Source organism: Cucumis melo, chromosome 5 (genome assembly GCF_025177605.1).
Source record: "Cucumis melo cultivar AY chromosome 5, USDA_Cmelo_AY_1.0, whole genome shotgun sequence".
In the NCBI taxonomy this organism is placed as follows: domain Eukaryota; kingdom Viridiplantae; phylum Streptophyta; class Magnoliopsida; order Cucurbitales; family Cucurbitaceae; genus Cucumis; species Cucumis melo.
This window is the reverse complement of record NC_066861.1, coordinates 25588390-25607593: the sequence shown is the minus strand read 5'-3', so window position 1 is coordinate 25607593 and position 19204 is coordinate 25588390. Positions and strand designations below refer to the sequence as shown.

General features: G+C 31.1%; 4 protein-coding genes across 4 annotated transcripts; 2 read left to right on the top strand and 2 right to left on the bottom strand.

The window, feature by feature from the left end:
* Positions 1-211: 211 nt before the first annotated feature.
* On the top strand, positions 212-876 carry LOC103493660 (UPF0057 membrane protein At4g30660). Its single transcript, XM_008454506.3, has 2 exons — positions 212-394; positions 533-876. The coding sequence occupies exons 1-2, from the start codon at positions 305-307 to the stop codon at positions 677-679; spliced, it is 237 nt and encodes a 78-aa protein (XP_008452728.1). The 5' UTR covers positions 212-304; the 3' UTR covers positions 680-876.
* A 5274-nt stretch (positions 877-6150) lies between these two features.
* LOC103493639 (F-box protein SKIP1) lies at positions 6151-8268 on the top strand. The gene is made up of 2 exons (XM_008454475.3): positions 6151-6696; positions 7486-8268. Exons 1-2 carry the CDS (start codon positions 6356-6358, stop codon positions 8054-8056), a joined length of 912 nt encoding a protein of 303 aa, XP_008452697.1. The 5' UTR covers positions 6151-6355; the 3' UTR covers positions 8057-8268.
* A 208-nt stretch (positions 8269-8476) lies between these two features.
* On the bottom strand, positions 8477-12811 carry LOC103493647 (protein MULTIPOLAR SPINDLE 1). The gene is made up of 10 exons (XM_008454495.3): positions 12418-12811; positions 12263-12320; positions 12035-12181; positions 11893-11952; positions 11505-11584; positions 11269-11323; positions 10800-10910; positions 10413-10605; positions 9822-9892; positions 8477-9283 (listed from the first exon to the last, which is right to left on the bottom strand). Exons 1-10 carry the CDS (start codon positions 12589-12591, stop codon positions 9099-9101), a joined length of 1134 nt encoding a protein of 377 aa, XP_008452717.1. The 5' UTR covers positions 12592-12811; the 3' UTR covers positions 8477-9098.
* A 2898-nt stretch (positions 12812-15709) lies between these two features.
* LOC103493630 (translation initiation factor IF3-4, chloroplastic) lies at positions 15710-18592 on the bottom strand. The gene is made up of 9 exons (XM_008454465.3): positions 18092-18592; positions 17947-17986; positions 17749-17808; positions 17265-17317; positions 16864-16919; positions 16732-16765; positions 16422-16494; positions 16224-16316; positions 15710-16077 (listed from the first exon to the last, which is right to left on the bottom strand). Exons 1-9 carry the CDS (start codon positions 18430-18432, stop codon positions 15934-15936), a joined length of 894 nt encoding a protein of 297 aa, XP_008452687.1. The 5' UTR covers positions 18433-18592; the 3' UTR covers positions 15710-15933.
* Positions 18593-19204: the final 612 nt, after the last annotated feature.

Here is a 19204-nt window from a genome sequence, read left to right as displayed (position 1 = left end):
TTAACGATCAAATGTTTTTTTTTAATTAATAATATACTATATTTATAATTTCTTTAGAGAAATAATAACAATATTAATATTAAAAAAGAAAAAAAAAACCCAAACGTGGAAGACAACACATAGAATGGTAAAACAATAAACAATAAATTACAATAACAATTATAAATGAAATGAAAAAAGAAAAGAGAAAAAGGGAAAAGACTTAAATTGTTATGATCAATCCATATAACAAACGAAACTCTCTTCTTCACACATCAAATTACTTCTTTCACTTCCACAAAACTCTCTCTCTCTCGGATCAAAAATGGTGAACGGTTGTGAGATCTGCTGCGAGATTCTCATCGCCATCCTCATTCCTCCTCTAGGAGTTTGCCTCAAATTCGGCTGTTGTACGGTAATTCCTCTAATTTCTTCATCTTCCAGTGACCTAAAAAAACAACCGAAGAAACTTCTTCTCTTCCTCTGCGATCTAATCTAAATCTAACGATGTTGATCTGAATTTTAATTTTTTTTTTTTTTTTTTAATTCGCAGGTGGAGTTTTGTCTGTGTTTGATTCTGACTCTTCTCGGTTACGTTCCGGGGATCATTTACGCAGTCTACGCCATTGCGTTCGTGGATCGTGACCAGTTTTTTGATGAGTACAGGCGTCCGCTCTATTCGTCGGCGTCGGCGGATTAAAACAAGTTCGAATAATTTCTTGATCTATGTGTTTTTCACTTATGGATCAATAATTTGTTGGTTCCTATGTAGTTTTTGTTTTTGGATATTGAATTGGGTTTCATCTTCTTCTTAGATATTTGTATGGCTCTGTCTTTCTTGATTGGATTGGATTTTAACACAATATGAATTAAAAGTGGGCCATTTGATTATCGTTACTTTTGTTATTGTAACATGATATCCATGTCTATACTTTCAAATCTCACTAAGCCATGTAAGATATTCAATTTGAGTATCGATTGTCATCTTCTTAGTAATTGTAAAAGTGAAAAGATAAATTATATTACCAAAGTAATCAGATAAACACAATAAAAAGAAAAAAAAAAAAAAAAGCAATTCAATTACGTCCGTGAATAAAGACCTATTGTGATTAATACATCAATCCAACGATGTGAGTGATGGTAAAAGTAAAAAAAAGAAAAGAAAAAGAAACAATTCTTCTTCAATCGGATCGATAAAAGAAAAAAAATGAAATTAAAATCTCTTTCAACCGTTAATGAAAATTGGTGCAAATGTAGTAAAATTTATTGATTAATAAGTAATTATGAAATTCAATCCTAAATGTATTTTTAGATTACTTTTGATCGTATTTACTTAAATAACTAAGTTTGTCAAATTTGATGTTACTGTCACCTCTACCTATATCTCTAGAGTCAAGTGGAATGATTATCAAATTATCAATTACATTATGTTATTTTATTACGGATTTGGGTTTGGTCCCATGTGTTAGTACAAATGTAATACAAGAGAACAATACAAAAACTAATCACAAATGGGGCCATTTTTTTTTTATTTCCATTGTTTCATTGTTGACAATGTGATCTTAGTTCAACAATAACCATAATTTTTTTTTTAAGAATATAATATATTAAAACAATTTTAAAATTTAGAATGAAATTGCTAATAAATAATTTAAAAAATTGGTAAAATGGTTAAAAATATTTATAAAATATTAGACATATGTTGAGGGCATTTAATTACTATAGGAAGTAATAGTTCTCTTAAATTATTGGCAAACTAAACTTGAGATAATTTAAGTTAACAATTAGTTGGGAGTTTAAAGTGAAAGGGAAGAAGTTTGTTGGGAATGGCGTTTGCATTAAAATTTGTTGTATGGATAGAAATTGTCAAAGTCAATGTGTCCAACTTCCAATGGATATTTTGTTATTAAAACCTTTCATTACATGGCCAAATTAAGAATTGCTTAAGAAATAAAAATAACGAAAATGAAATATGACAAACAAATTACAAAATTAACGACAAATTTCATTCTCATTTGTTAATCATTTGAATTTTAGTTTTTAAAAATTAAGTTTACAAATACTCACTTTACTTCTCAAAGTTTTTGTTGTGTAGTTAACTACCTTTTACGTGTGTTTTAAAAAATCAAGTCAAAATTTGAAAAACCTAATTTATAAATATTTGTTTTTCTGAATTTGGTTCAGATTTTTTGGACTTTCCAATGATGCATGTCATTGGAAGAATATGAGAAAAAATATATTCAATTTTAGAAAACAAAAAGGGATATGGTTACCAAACAATTCACTTTTGATTTTTGGTTTTCTAAATATAATAGTTGAATTCTCGGTTAAATTATAAATAAAAGACACGTTTAAATTTTTTTTTTTAAATTGTTGTCATTACTCGTAACCAGAACACGAGTATTAGAGAAATGGCTTATATATAGTCCTACGTGACGACCACTAAGGAGAAGGGTCGGTTATCTTCAAAGGAGAGCCCTCACCTTATTTTTTATTTGCTTAGTTAGAACCACATAGATGCAAAGATCTCTTACACAAGTCAACTAGATAAAAGATAACAAGGCTTTAGGTCGCCACTCGACTAAAACATTTGAGTACAAAGTATTTTACTTGATTTTAACAAGTTTTAAACACTCTCGTTTGAGCACCAACAACTAAGTTTCAAATTTGACAAGTATCTTTTTTGTTTTCATTTTAGTATAGCAACTACGTGTTGAACAAAATCCCACATTAATTGCGGAAGGGAATGATCATTAGTGTACAAGTGTCCGATCTGCGATTTGAAAACTTTCATAATTAAATGTCAAAGAAAATCCATTAGAAAAACACCAAAAAATATCTAGAAGTAAATATCTTTTAAAAATGAGAATTTAAAGTAAAAAAACATCTTTCGAAGTCAAAATTAATTTACAGAGGTTAAATGTGTACCTATTCAACTTGAAAACCAAATCAAAACAAAATTCAAATCTCGAAAATCGTAGCATTTTAAAGCTCAGCAATTAAAATTAGAAATCAAATTGAGAACTAAATCCATCTTAAGTGTTTTCCAAAAATTAAAATGCATTAAAAATCTATATAACTTTTAGGTAGGGTGAAAAAGTGGTGTGCGTGCATACATACAATAAAATGAAGGGTATTTTTAAATTTAACAAAGAAATTAAAACTATTTACAAACTCCGGTAAAATCAATATAACTCACTTGAATTTTTTATATATTTTGTAAATAATTTAAACTTTTTACTGTTAATAAAATTTTTCCCGTACAATGGAATAGTAAATCAATTTTAAAATACAATAAAGAAAATTTAAACTACAAATACTTCTAGAAAACTCTTCAAATTCTAATAGTAAAGCTATATATCAAGACCTTTTGGATCAAACATGATCTCGTATCATCTTAAATTACTAATTGACTTAAAATTTTTAAAAACATATTTAACATTATATCATCTAACCGTATAATTATATATATTAGTTTTAGGATTATAGACAAACGGTAGAGTGCGGATGACGTATTCTCCATCCCTATCTCCAAAAGGAATTCAAAAAAAAAAAAAAAAAGATTCTTATATTCCGATCCGATTTGGAGTGAACCCTAGATAAAGAAAAAGAAAATGAAATGAAGAAATATGAAGTCATGAAGAAGATGGAAAGAAAAGGAAGGAATATTACTAAAATGAGACGATGTGATAACTAAAAGAAAGGGAGATGTCGACATTTAGACAATATAACTTCGACATCTTCATCAAAAATGATTGATTTGTAGGAATATCAACCAATGTTCCCAATCACTTTCTCTTTTTATCTATTAAAAGTTTTGGTTCTTTTATGAAAATGAATGGAATGTTAATGAGATTTTGTACCATTCAAGACGAACAAATACACGTTTGCAAGTCTTCGATATGATATGTGATGCTTCAAAGCTTAATGTGTATTCATATTTTTTAATTCGAGTTTTTTACTTTAGAGTTTAGAGGAAAATATTGTGGAAACTCTATCTTAAAGATGTATTTGTACCATCAAGATGTATTTACGTTTTCTAAACCTATATTTTATGGAATTGTATGTGTTATCCGAGGAAATATCGATGTTGATGAATATATCGAAGTCTTAATTCTATAGGAATTTCAATCTCAAATTATAAAAACAAAGAACTCAAAAAATAAATCTAAAATAATAAATAAATATTTTATTGTTTTTAGACAAGTAAAGATGTCTATTATTTATATTAATGTCATTTTTATGTTTAATTTTTATTTTTTGTGTTTCATAAATTTTTCTACGATGTAATGAAAATATCAATTCATCTCTTCTATCGATATCAAATTCGTGAAAATGTGAAAAGATCAAGACATCGATGGAAATGTTTTAACTTAAATTTTGGGTGTTAAAAAAATTGGATTAATGAGAATATTTTTTAACTTTAGTATTGATGAAAGTGATTAATAGTTCATAAATATTTTTAAAGCAAGACTTTTTGTCCAAAACTAACGATAAAAATATTTTTGAATTATTTTCGAAATTTTAATAACATTTTTTTAAGTTAAAAAGATTCCTATCGATTAATAATTTAGCCTTATTCTTAACATTATTTTGAAAAGAAACCGATAAAAGGTAAAAGATATAAAGAATGATGAGGGACACTACGAGATGTGTGCAAATGAGTTTGACACTGACTGACTGAGGTGAGAACTAAACCCACCTTTGCTTCCCCTCACAATTTTCTTTTTATTTTATTTTTGTCCTTTTAGTTTACTTTTCAATTTTCAATGTTTATTCTACCTTTCAAAATTTTCATGATGTTAGTACTTTTTAATCAAGAATGATTCAGAATTTTAAAACTATTTAAAGGTAGAAAAATCACTTAACTCGATTTTTTCTCTTTTTAGCTTATCTTAGTACTTTTAAATAAGACTATTTTGATTTTGTTTTGTTTGTAGAGATAAAGATGATTACTTTCTAAAATTACGAGGAGAAAGATGTAAATTTTATAAGTATGTCTATGAAAATAAATATATTAAAATTGATACAAAAACTACTTTTAGGTCTTTGTGTTTTTTACTTTGGTTCATGTTGGTTCCTAAACCTTTGTAATTTTTATTTTGTTTATTGTTTTTTCAACTTTGGCTCATCTTGGTCCATATACTTTCAAGATATTTATTTTGGTTTCCATCCCTTTAAGGAATGTTTGGTATGAGTTTTTTTTTGAAGTTGAGTTGATAATTAACTATCGTTGAATGGAGTAATTTTGGTAGTTTATACAAATAACGAGAAGATAAATAGGAGTTAATATGAATAAAGAGACAATAAATGTAAATCGGCACAAATAACAAAATGAAAATGTGAATAGTTGGAATATCAAGAAAAGAAAATGTTTGCAAAAACCCACCCATAAACTATGGGTTTGGTTACAGTCACGTTAACTTTCAATTTGATCCATTATCCCTAAAGTTTTTTAATGGTAGCAATCAACCCTTTTTACTGAAATTAATTTTTTATTTGTTGAATATTTGTATTTTCTCATCTCTCTCTTCTCGACAAATTGAAGTATGAGCACAACGAGAAGCAGGAGATATTGGGGTTGTGAGGGTGTGGGTGGGGTCTTCCACTACTTTCAAATTCTCAAAATTTCCTAATTCTCCTGTTTCAAATTCTGTAACATATTGGGGTTTCACTCTTTTCCTCTCCAATCTTCTCTATTTCCTGTTTCTGTTTTATGATTTTCATTCCCTTTTTTGCGTTCCACATAGATATAATCTTCTCTGCTGCTTTTCTACCCAATTATCCTTCCCACTCATATACATAATACCTTTTCATAAATTGAAAATGAAGTTATATAGTTCGCTTCTCCTCGTAACGTGGTGTTATTTCTTTCTTGTTCTTTTTGCAATTGAGAATGGAAGAGCATGTCCTCTAGCTCCAATGAGTGGGTAATTTGTATGTAGGATTGAAGAAGAATTGAAAAGGATTGAGAATTCAACTGGAGAATCAAAGAAAATTGTCTATGGTTGATAATTTCGCATGGAATTGGAAAATTTTAATTATGGTACAGAATGATTTCAGATGTTCCTATTGGAAGAGAATAATTAGGAGAGTTGATTTAAAATAAGGAGGTGAAAAGTATAAATCGGACAGAAATGTGAGATAATAGGAATAACGCCATCCACATACTTGAAAATGGTTTTTGCAATTTTTTCGATGGAGAAAGGTCGGGAGAGACAACACTATATCTCATTTCTCACGCCAAATGATCGGATTGCGGTTTTTCTTATACACTACGCGCATCCCAACAAAACTCAAAAGGAAAAGAAAAATAAAAAGAAAAACCTTTATTTCCTTTCTTCATTCCTAAATTCATTTCTAAGGACACCCAAAAATGGCAGAGCCGTCGTCGGAGTCATCATCATGGGCGGAGCTGACTCACGAGTGTCTAACCAACATCCTCTCTCGTCTAACCATCGAGCAGCGGTGGCGCGGCCCTATGCTCGTTTGCAAACATTGGTTCCGCGCCGCCAGGGACCCTTCTCTCTTTTCTCACTTCGATCTCGAACCCAGGTTCGAGTCTGCCCCCACCGAGTCTCCGGCCTGGTGGTTGCCGGAGTTCGAGACCAAGATTGATTCCATGCTCCGATCTGCCGTCCGTTGGAGCCTTGGATCTCTTTCAGTTATTCGGGTTAGACACTGCTCCGATTCTTCTCTCGATTTCGTCGCTCAAGGGTAATTAAATTAACTCTTCTTCTTTTAATTCTAATTTTGATTTAATTGTTGGGGCAAAAATGGAGCTTTATTGTTTGCTTATTAGAGTAAAAGATTTCATTTTTTTCTTCTCATATTTTCTATTCAGCAAGCGTCTTGATTGTGAGTTTTTTATTTTATTAAGTTAAGCATTATCGCTTGATATTTGCATCTGTTTTCATTTTTCAACAATCAATGTGCAGTTTTTTAGAATTAAAATTGTTGGGTTCCTCATTCAAGATGGCTTTTAGGAAGGTGGATGGGATGGGATGAATGTGGAAATTTTAATTGGTTAGGGATGTACCTTATGGAAAGGATTCCTTGTTTTGGAAACATCGTTTTTTTAATCTCATAAAGATTTCATGTAATTTGATGTTCTCATAAATAGTCTTCGTAGAACTAAGTGGATCTTTCTCTAACCATATGGACCAAATTTGAACTTTTTCCATAGCATATGAATTGTATAATTGCAAAAAAGCAACAATATCTAAAGGTTTGTTTGGATTGATATTTTAAATGCTTAGGAGTTCCTTTCAAGAGAGGCAAAATAGTGTTAAACACTTAGAATGGTCAATACAGATAGTTCTGAGTCTAAATAGTTGATGAGCAATGAGTATGGGCTTTGCAACAAAAATGGTTGTAGAATCTAACATTGAGATTCGCTGAGATGAGTAAACTAGCATGGACACTAGGGATTATCAAAAGGGAAAAAAGGAAATCAAATTATGGGTTGGCTTAAATTGATGGCTTTCAACTTGCTTCACATTTTAGGTGCCCAAACCTTGAGGTTCTTTCCATCAAGAGCTGCGCCAATGTTACTGATAGCTCAATGGCTAAGATTGCTTTTGGCTGCCAAAAGCTCCGGGAAGTAGATATTAGCTATTGTCATGAAATCTCGAACATATCTTTGGCATTAATCGGCAGGCATTGTCCAAATATCAAGACTCTAAAACGAAACTATTTTAACAATCTAGATCCTTCCCAACACAAGGGAATTGTCCCTGACAATTATCTAGATGCCTGCCCACAAGATGTGGATTCAGAAGCTGCAGCTATTGCAAAATTCATGCACAACTTGGAGCACCTTGAACTTGGTTTCTCTAAACTATCTGCTAAAGCTCTAACTTCGATCTGTGAAGGATGTCCTAACCTCAAGTACTTGGATTTGTTTGGGTGTGTGAACTTGACAAGCCGAGATATAGCAAATGCTACATCAAGTCTGGAGAATTTGGAGATTAGGAAACCAAATTTCTATATTCCAAGGTCGGTCTTTCACACAGAGAGGTATGACCATTGGAGGTTGTATGATGAGAGATTCCAAACCGATATTTTCCGAATTTGATTCTGCAAGTGCACTCTTAATACTATATTTGTAGCTGCACTTAGAAACCAAGATTAATGTTGCTTTCCTAAGTTGTACAGTTTTTAATTTACCTGTTCTGTTTTATGACAGTTACAAGTCTGTATTATCTTTTAAACTTGTATGGTGAACTAATGTGGCAGAAGGTTGGTACTCTTGTAGTTATTGTTATGGGTTTCAGGTTTCACCTTGTACATCTCTAATCTCTTGATATGTTAATGACAAGACAACCCACATGACCTTAGAAAAGTAATTTTATATAGGTGGTCACCATAAAATTAAACTCATGACTTCTTTGTTACGGAGACTATCTCCTTTTTTTACCACCAACTTGATGGGTTGTTAATGTTTCCAAGTGGATTGGAACTAATTTTCTTTATTTTTTTCCTCTAAAATTCTGATCTCTCCATCAATATCACTAGTCCAAATATCTATGATTTAAAAAGCTCTAGTTTAGATGCATTTTAAGTTTTACACCTTATACCTACCAGGGAGGCTGGATAGTAGTTCAGGAGGTATGATGGAAATTTTCTATTTATGGGATGGGCCACACTCAAACCTTCCATCTCCTTAAAATTCTATTGCAAGTTAAACTTCACGTTTAGTTCCTAATCTCCCAGGTTTGTGTCTACCATATTTATTGCAAAAAAAAAAAAATTCAGGAAAATAATTCTAAATATCAAGTAGTCACGATAGTTTGAACTCGGTCTCTGTAAGGTCTTTATTTTTCACCATGGTCCTTATTTCCCATGGTAGCTACCTCCCAGCGCAATTAAGAATAAGATCTTGTAGAGGTGGGGATTGGGTGAAATTCTATCTAGCACTGGCAATGTTCTTAGTCCAGGGAATGAATGAATTAATAGGTGAAAGTTGGAGTATTATTTTGATGTTTTTATCCCCAGATTTTTCAGCAGTCAATGTTCAATAATAAGATAATTTCACTTGATTTTTCATTGTGTATGCTCGGACTCAAAGAAAATTATAGGAGAACAGCACTAAAAACCTGGATTAGATAGCTTTTAAATCAATGCATTAGGTCGTCTACAATGTCTGGCTTGATCTCCCGGAGTCTCGGAATATTGCTTATTTGATTAGCCAAGTCACCGGTGACACGGTCCATGTATAGTATGTAGAGCCCATTTCTGCTTTCCAAGAGTTCTAAAGCTTTCTTTGCATGTACAATGGATATCATCCCCTCTTCAAAGAGCACTGCAAATAATTTTGGAGACAACAATGAGGGGGAAAAATACTTGATGCAAAAAATATTTCCTACAAATAATTTTGGAGAAGTATTAAATTAGTACTTCTATTATTACTTTTAAGTAGGTTTAAGATTTTCAATATCATTTTATTAAAAGCAAACATTATAGAAATTACGAAACGTATGATATTGTGTTAGACCACGTTAGGGAAATAATAGTAAAGCTATTAGTAGGGACATATTAGTAATTAGCTAGTAAGGTTGTTAGGGCTTTTAGTTATAAAATGTGGGGTGCGTTCAGAAGGAGTGAAGAATTTTGCAGCGTTTTCTGTGAGAAATATTGGGGAAGAGTAGCCCTCTCAAGGGACTATATTATATCATAGTTTCTCCATTGATATTGCAATATAAATCTATCATGTAGTCTTTTTGTGTTCTTGAGTGTTCTTATTCTCTCCAGACGACCTTGTTCATAACTTCATCTGTAAAAGAAGAAAGTAATGTCGAAGAAAAGAACAGAAAGTTTCTGTAAGGAAAAAGAATGCTTACAGCTGTCGAAGTTTCGATCCTTTGACCACATCTTTAAGTAGTCTGATATCAGAAACTCAATAAGTTGAATCCTGTTTACCATTAAAATGTTCAAAGTCATGGTGTAGGACAAGTCTACTCAATAACAAATCCATTAGAGGTTTGACAATCAAATTGGCTCTATGGATGGAACCTCCCGGTGATGTTAAACGCGTTCTCAAAACATGAAACAAACAGACACTTTTGAAGTGAATCCCATTAAATTCGATAAGTTAGTATTATTACTTATTAAACTGAAGCACATTCTTTTAGGTTGTTGAAAATTTTCTGATGGGCCTATTCTATCTTTTGTATGCCTTGTTTATGGATCTAAACAACTTTGTGATCATAAAGTTTAGCTAGCAAAGGTACTAAATTTTACAAGTTCGCTTAACATCGTGAGGTATACAAATTACAAACTGAAACCACTAAAATTTACATTTCCCAACTTCTAAGTTATCCTAATTCGGACTAGAGAAGAACCATAAAAAAACGGACCATCAAGCTAAATTTGAACTACATACAAATGCCTAATAGAAGAAAAAAGATTAGAAAAATTTTCAGAGTACTTACATTATGAACAAGTATTCATGTAAGCTGGGAAAATTGTCATCGAATGGATCCATGAAGAGCAAGCTCTCTCCCACTGCAGAAATTCTTTGAGACACAGAAACTATTGCACGTTGCCCGATGTACGTCTCACGTCCAAGCTCCCGGATTAAATGCTGCGCATAGAATTGGACATCGGAGGCAGAGTCTTCTAATTCTGAATCGAGAACAAGCGAAAGATAAAATAAAAGAATTAATACACCAAATGGCACTATCATGGAGAAAAAGAATGCAAAGCAAATTCACGTTCGTGTAAATGAAACAACCTGAATAGTGAATACGTAATGAAGCAATCTTAATTACAAGAGTTGTAATGACATTGTGATGTAATACAGAAGTAAATGAAATTACCATCTTTCACAGGAGAATGCATCTTTCTGATTAAACGCATAATCAAGCTGCTAATAATTCCTTCGATAAGTTCCACGTACCTTCCTTTTGGTAGAAGATCCTTCAATGAAGCTTCAGGAAAACAATAACATTTCTTTCAAATGACATACAACGCACAATAACTCACAACTAATACATTAGAAGATTTTGTATTGCTAGAGTAAATCATGTTTTTAAGCTGTAAATGTGATTTTCTAATTAACCACACATCAACTACTTGATTTGATTCATAAATCCATCAAATACCAAAAATTGCATCAGAAAATATCAATGGGGTTGACCTCCATGACCTTTTATAACTTTAACCAAACAATGATATCGTAATCATACGAATCGTCATGTAGCCATTCTGAGCATAGATAATAACTATATATGTTTTTCACATCTTCATACTTTTGTTGTACTAAGAAAAATATATTTGAATCATCACCTAGAATGAAATCAGCCGCTTGATGAGCCCAATTTTTAAAGTTGACTTCCCCTACCTGTATAAAATATCATAGAAAAAAAATCAAGAAAACGATGCATTGTGCAGAATAAATTTAGAAATTAAACAAACAATTTTACAAGCGTATACGAATAATAAGAACAGATGCTCTAACTGTTTAACGTAGAAAAACCAAAATAACAAAGTTAAATCCAATAACAGAAATGGCATTCTCATACTGGAGAATAAGTGTCGTAAAGCTCTACAAGAAAATCAACTGAAGCTTGGAGACGTTCAACTTCATCATCTTCATTGAAGTCTGAAATTCAAATAGAAAGGAATAGAATAGAAAGTTAAGCGAGAGAGACAGAAACTCATGCATGATCCTAAAGTAACTAAAAATCTCAAAATATGTGTTAAACAGAAGAAATTTTTATGCTAAACGCAACTTTTGTCCTAAATTTTCATGAAAATAAGAATTACTTTTGAAATACGCATTGATGCAATAGTAAAATCGATTAAACACAGTCATCGCTGAAAATCGCACTTAACAAAGCGTATTTTTGAAAATCGCACTTAACAAAGCGTATTTTAAAGGAGCAATGCCTCTATCATGCAATAATATACCTAAAAGTCGTTTCCGATGAACTGCATTGTCTGATTTTCTCCTCCGTTCCCTATAGCGCACTATTTCGAAAATTTTTGTAACAATATCAAAATATTGAATACAATAATAAGCAAATGAAACCGAAAATGGCGAGGAAATTACCTTGTCTGAGAAATCTCCGGCGTAAAACGTCATTAAACCTGTTATCAGTACCATCTTCGGGGCGCGTAGGGTTCAATTTTCCCAAATTATCGAAGAAAAAGCACTTGCAAGTGGAGTTTTGGGAAAGAAAATCATCATGCGAAGCATCTAAAGCCAAATCATCAGAAAGGAACCCAATAAGCTCTGAAGAAAGAAGTAAGGAAGATGAGGAGATTATTGTACACAGACCTTCAGCTTGCTTCAGATTTTCTCTAAGCCTAATAAGTTCTTGCTTCCTCTCCTTAGCCTACAACTTCCACTGATCTTCAATCAGACAACGCCAAGAGAGAACGAAAATTTAAAAAATAAAAAAGAAAGAAAGAAGGAGAAGCTAATACAGAGACCTTTCGCTTCCATCGGAGAGCATTGGAATGGGAAGGAGGACTGGAGACGGTTGGAGAATGTTGCTGGTGCTGATTCTGAATGGCTTTGGAGTGTAGAAGAGAACCGGCTATGGCGAGTTTGAGGGACTGATCATCGATTCCTCCGCTTGCCGCCGGAATTTGGCTTTCGGCCATCGGCGGCTGAGATTCCCGGAAGAAAGAAACCGAAATGGAGCGCGCTCAAAGCTCAAAGGATTGCAGTATTTTTTTAGCTCAAATTGAAATGTTCATGGAGACGATCAATTTTGCACTTCCTTCACGTTGGATTTTATGTACGGATGAGTGTAACTTATGACAAATGACATTTGATCACCTCTTTTATAACAAACATTTCAACCGGGGTGGTCATTTAAACCGTAAAACCCATAAGTTTCTTAAAACCGAACCGAGCCGAAGAGAATATTCTCAATGAAATCGAGAACTTTTGGTTCGGCTGCTTTAAAGAAATTTGAAACGGAATCGAACCTTTTTAACTATATATATACATATTAAAAAAAGAGTAAAATTTAATTAAAAACCAAACCGCTTTTATTTTTAAAAAACATAATCGAATTTAAAAGTAAAATAGGTTCAGTTCGATTCGATTTGAATCAATAAATCGGTTTGGTTTGACTTGATTGTAAAACCGAACCAAATAGAACTATTTCCACTCCTAAATTTCGGGTATTTGACAAGAATCTCAAGACAAAAATTTGAAAACATAAATCCAATTCTAATTTTAAATAAATGTTTAAATGTGACTAATCATAAAATTAATTTTATTTAGAGGCATTTTCAAATCTAGCAAAATAAACAAAAATATTCATACTTAATGGAATATAAAATTATGTTTTATTTATAAATACTTTTGACCGTTTTTTATTTTATTTATACACTAAGATCATTGATAATAAGCTATTATGAATTTATTTATAAACTAATTGATAATAACCTTAACTGTAAGTGGCGTAAAGCTCTACGAGAAAATCAACTGTTAAAAATATTTTTCATATCATCTAAAGAGAAAGTTAAGATTTAAGCTCTATAGTTTGATAAAACCTCACAGTAGTTTTTATGGTTTGTCGTAAATAATTCATATAAACAAGATTATTTTTATGATTTTATCAAATTAAATAAACTTAAATCTAATTGTAAACTATGAAGACTAAATTCTATCACTGTGAAACCCAAATTTATGATTTAACCTAAAAATTTACATAATTATTATTTTGTATTATTATATAATTTATAATACATTCCATAAGACATATTATATTACAAAATGAATTGAGTTTATTACATGATATATTGTATTTCTAAATGGTTTGGTACGTACTTAATCTAATTCATTTTTTTTAAATGTAAAATTCAAATTTTGGGTACAATAAAAACATTAAAAAAAAGTCAGAATTTACACTGTTTGGGTCACAAAATTCCAAAACATTTTTTTATTTACATTATCTAACAAACGCATATCTGTTAAACTTGGTGAATTTGAAAACTTAAAACAGAATCTGAATTCTCTACCAAACAAAAAATTGAAAATAAGTGATTAAATAAAGATCAAGTTTGTATTTTATGTTTTCAAACAATTGAATTCTAATTTTAAATAAATGTTTAAATGTAATTGAATTAAGACTAATTTTATTTAGATACATTTTCAAATGTAGCAAAGTGAACCAAAATAATTATAAAATATCGCAAAATTTCAAATCAGATTTTTATTAGTGTTTATCAATATAGTGGAAGTCTATCAATGTCTATGAACGATAAAATCTGAGATTTTGCTATATTTCGTAAGTATTTTCAACAATTTTGTCATTTACAATCACTTTTATTTTATTTATCCACTAAGAGCATCGACAATAAATTATTATTAGTTTATTTATATAATAATTTATGTTAAAATATTGGTTAAATTACAAAGTTAATCCATAAAGTTAGGAGAAAGTTAGAGTTCAATCTTTATAGTTTGATAAAACCTTATAATCGTCCTTCTGATTTTAAAAACATCTACAAACAGACCATATAAATGAAACTATTTTTTTACAATCTTATCAAAAACTAAAATATTAGAGACTAAATTATGTCTTTTTTAAAACCATAAGACTAAATTTGTTATTTAATCAGAAAATTTTATATAATTATTTTTTGTAATAGTATACTATATATAATACATTAATAATACAAATTATATTAAAAAACAGATTGAGTTTTGAAACACTGGAATATACTTTTAAATTTTTATATGCATTTAATGTAATTCTATATTTTAAAATGTAAAATTCAAATTTTAAATACAATAAAAACGTAAAAACATTGATTATCGGGCAAATACATATCTGATGAACTTAGTAAATATGAAAACATTAAACAAAATTTAAATTTTCTACCGAACAAATCCTTAATTTTTTTTAAACTATTTTTAAAAATAATTTTTTCATGCAGTTTTTAGTTATTGTTTTCTCGTTCTTATTTTAAGTCTAATTCACTTTCTACTTTTTGTTAGTTTTTCTTTATCACTTACTTTTGTATCTAATACTCAAATATTTGATTTATGAAAGAATTTTATTTTTGCCACCAACAATTGCATGTTTTTGAAGGAAAGCGTTGTCGTTGTGAGAGATGAAATTCAAAGAAGGAATGTAGAAAAGGAAGATAAAGAGTAAGAAAAGATTTAAAGAGAAACATAAATAGACTTCAAAGAAAAAAGAAAGAAAGAAAAATAATCTAAATTAAAAAAAATTGTAAAACATTATTTTATCGAGAAGTCATTATTAAAATACCATTTCAGTTTCTGTACTCCAAAAATTTTCCTTCTCGTACTTGTAGTAAATCTTAAATTTAAACCATGTTGAAACTGATTAAATAATCATATTACTTTTCACGCAAAGGACACAATATGTGAATATATTTTTTAAATCTATAGTAAAAATGCTAATAAAAAATAAAAAGTAATGAAAAAGTTGACAATAAAATAAACTAAAGAGTAGAGACTCAATTTAGGATTCATTAAAAGTTCAAGAACTAAAATTAGACATTTGTAATTACATGAACTAAAACTCAACGAACTATAAATTATAGAAACCAAAATGATATTTTAACTAAAAAAGTATTAGCTCTTTTTATAGCCCGAAGGAGACAAATTACCTAACTATGTCCTTGCTATGTATAATTCACAATAAAACGACCATACTAGTTAGTTGTTAGTTGTTAGTTATTGGTTCAAATCAACTCACCAAGACACCATCCTCCAAGGCACTAAAAACTATGGTCAGAGCAAAGGATGGTTATATGAATTGATGTTTTCTAAAGAATTAGTAACACATCTGATTTCTAAACATTCCACTAAAAAAATAGGACGAACAACAGTTTGATGCATAAGATTAAACAAAAACATTATACATTTAAACTCTCAAATTTCTATATGGTAGAAGAAGATTTAGAATGTTGCAACTAACCCATCTATTTTTGGCGAAAGCTCGACGATTCCTGAGCTTAAACACCAGCAGAAACTTCATTAACTGCAGGTTTATCTTTTTTCTTGGGAGGTTCTTGAGCCTTTTGAAGAACAGCCTTGTTAGGGACTAGAACAATAAATATATTCCTGTCTCTGAAGTTTTTGGCCTCTTCGGTTGCAAGCTGTGTATAATAAAATATCGAGAACATCAATGGGGAAGAGAGAAAAATAAAGAGAAGGTATAATGGACAATGGACAATCATTTTCTCTAGTATTGCCATGATGAACAGATATTGAAGAGGACACAAAATTGATAGAACAAGAGTACCTCCCCAACTTCTTCCTGGAAACGTCTGATGAGCTCAATTGCTATGTTTCTGAACTCATTTTCACGACCTTTCAGGTTCACTATAACTTTAACCTACAAAATTCGATAAAAGATTTCCAAAGTGATTCAGACAAACTATAACAATATATCTGGATGCATGAAAAGAAGATGAAAGATAAAGAAGATTCGATAAGAAACCTTGTCTCCATCTTTTAAAAATTTCTTTGCAGCTTTCAAACGGACAGAGTAATCATGTTGGTCGATGTTGTAACTGTGCAATAATAATAACAACCAGAAGGTCGAGATTGAGAAAAGGACCATGTGCATAAATGTTTCTGAAAGAGCAAATAAAGGCCTCTCGTATCTCTTTGCTTTGCAGGTTTGTGATTATTGATCTTATAGACGTCACAACTTCAAGTGGCTTTAAGTTGAGAAAAAGAAGAAAAGAAAGGAAACCTCCAGAGAGAAAAGAGAGAGAGAGAGAGAGAGAGATGAAGGAATGTGTTACCCCATTTTAAGCTCTTTCAAATCCATGCGAGTTGCTAAAATTCAAAACCACACTTTGTCAGTATCTTTCCACAAATCTGAAAGATTTGTGAACCAAAGAAAATATGCAGACTCGATTAAGAAAGAGATTCACCAGCACTTTTCTTCTGTTGTCCTCTTTTCTTTTTTTGCAGTTCATACCTATATTTACTGAAACAAAAGACCGGAAAAGAAAAATCTCAACATAAAAGTAACAAAATTATAATAAGGAGAAAAAAAAAAAAAAGTGGCCTTTCAATTCTCCCAGTGAAAACTACATAACAATCATCCTATTTCATTATGTGACCGTTATACTGCACCATATTTCCATACTTTCTCGGAAACATTTAATTAAAAGTAAAGTATTAATTTAAAAATATATCACCACAACATGTTGAACACAAGAATTGAAATTAATCATAAAAGTTGATCACATTGGCATTGAACTTGAGCAAAATACAACCTTATCCACAAGCATAGAGGGAATGGGGAGACTAGAGAGAGAAAGTGGCATACTTGTAATCCATTATTCTGACAACCGGAGGATCTGCATCAGGAGATAATACAACCTGAATGGGATAAAAGGAATTAGCTGAACCTTACATAAAACAACGAAAATATTAGGATTCCAGGAAAAATATTAGCCCCCAACCTTCTTTATCCAAATTAAGAAGTTAAAAACAGAATGTGAAATGAGCATCGTTTATTGCACCAGGAGCATTCCAGACAACTCAAAGGTTCAAAGAAACTCTTAATCATATATCTAAATAACAAGGCATTATCCAGCATTTATCCAAATCTCGTGTTGACATATAGGATTTCTTTGCAGGCTTATATTTATAATTTTTCGAATATTATTATATGCTTTTAATTCCATTTTAGTAAAAGAAATATTAACTATACAATGTTTCCTCAAAAGATCATTAAAATTCGGTGCAAGGTTCTTTGGAATTCATAGACAAACAATTATTTTAACAACGAACGATGCAAGAAGACATACCAAATCAAGTTCAGCGTCTTCAGCCATCTGAATGGCCTGGGCCTTCGACACAACTCCAACCTATTCATTACAAGAACATGAACGTTTCAAACTACCACACCTAGCATACAAGTATTGCATTGTAGCAAAAGGAAACAGACAAGAAAAAAAAAAGAAAAGGTTTCCCAAAGCACAAACCATCCAAACTTAATCACCTACCATATTCTGTTGAGCATCGATAAGCCTCACATTATTTGACCTATAAAAATCAATCACAAAAACGCAACCAAACATAAGAACTCCAAATCAAAAAAAAAAAAAAAAAAAAAGAAATCCATAAATCATACAAGTACAGGACACAAACCTGATGGCGGAAACATCGAGACCAAATTCATCGTTAGAGCGCTTAGAATCAGGCGGTCCTGAAGATCGAGGAGCGCCGCCGAGTCGAGCGAATACAGAAGTACGAATCGGAGAGGAAACGGGAAAGGAAAAGACGAGACGTAGAGAGTTGGATTTGTGAAGGCGGAGTTTGAAGGCATTGGAATTAAAGGAGGAGGAGATGGGAAGAGAGGGAGTTGAGGTTCGGAAGGGAGTAGTGGAAGAGGAGGAAGTTGGGGCAGCGGCGGGGGAGGTGGTGGTGGAAGCGGCGGAGGATTGGGATAAGAGAGATTTGAAAGGGAAACTGCCGGAGAGCCCAGCCATAGCTTTGAGCTGTGGAAGGGGGCAGTGGTGGGTGGGAGCTTGGGGATTTTTTCTTTTAAAATTATTTTTTAAGAAAAAAGAAATCTTATCCACAATGGTTTGAATTTTGGAGTAAACTCATCACTCAAACTCTATTCTTTCTCTTCTCATTGGAAGATCTTAGATACTGCTTATTTATTTCAGTTTTCTTTTTAAACACCCAGACTTCTCTAATTACGACCATTAGGTGGAAGATTTAACCTTCAACACTCGAACACGAAATACATGTTAATATTACTAAATTCCTCACTTCGCAACTTTAATTATTGAAGTTACTTACAATTTTAATACTTAGAAACCAAATAAATACAACTCAAAGTCCAAGAACTAACCATTTAATCATCTATTTTTTGAAATTTTGAGCTTAATTTAGAGGTCATATGTCATTCTAATGCCAACTTGTTAAACACAAAATTAAGTCTATTTTTTGTTTTTTAGCTTTCATATTTTATATTTAACTTTTAAATCATTCGGAGAATATAGATAACAACAAAATAAGTTTTCATAATGTTTTTTGACTTAATTTTAAAAGATAAAATGGTTACTAAACGAAGCCTAAATCAAACATTGCATTTTATAAGTTTCATTTAACTTTTACTTAAGCAAGGTAAGAATCAAACCAACCCAAGAAACTAACTAATATACAGATACTACTAAGTTTGAGTTCAATGAAAATGACAACAACATTGTTTACTCTTCTTATTAATATCTAAATCCCCAACAAAGAAATCTT

Excerpts from the sequence above, each read along its gene's own strand:
- LOC103493660 (XM_008454506.3), top strand. The coding sequence starts at position 305 with ATGGTGAACGGTTGTGAGATCTGCTGCGAGATTCTCATCGCCATCCTC. Across the intron at positions 395-532 it reads TCAAATTCGGCTGTTGTACG|GTGGAGTTTTGTCTGTGTTT; the intron begins GTAATTCCTCTA and ends TTTAATTCGCAG.
- LOC103493630 (XM_008454465.3), bottom strand. The coding sequence starts at position 18,432 with ATGGCTGGGCTCTCCGGCAGTTTCCCTTTCAAATCTCTCTTATCCCAA. Across the intron at positions 17,987-18,091 it reads CTCGATGTTTCCGCCATCAG|GTCAAATAATGTGAGGCTTA; the intron begins GTTTGTGTCCTG and ends TGATTTTTATAG. Across the intron at positions 16,920-17,264 it reads GTCAGAATAATGGATTACAA|TAAATATAGGTATGAACTGC; the intron begins GTATGCCACTTT and ends CTTTTGTTTCAG.
- LOC103493647 (XM_008454495.3), bottom strand. The coding sequence starts at position 12,591 with ATGGCCGAAAGCCAAATTCCGGCGGCAAGCGGAGGAATCGATGATCAG. Across the intron at positions 12,321-12,417 it reads CTCTCCGATGGAAGCGAAAG|GCTAAGGAGAGGAAGCAAGA; the intron begins GTCTCTGTATTA and ends TGGAAGTTGTAG. Across the intron at positions 10,606-10,799 it reads GCATTCTCCTGTGAAAGATG|AATTAGAAGACTCTGCCTCC; the intron begins GTAATTTCATTT and ends TTCTCGATTCAG.
- LOC103493639 (XM_008454475.3), top strand. The coding sequence starts at position 6,356 with ATGGCAGAGCCGTCGTCGGAGTCATCATCATGGGCGGAGCTGACTCAC. Across the intron at positions 6,697-7,485 it reads CTCGATTTCGTCGCTCAAGG|GTGCCCAAACCTTGAGGTTC; the intron begins GTAATTAAATTA and ends TTCACATTTTAG.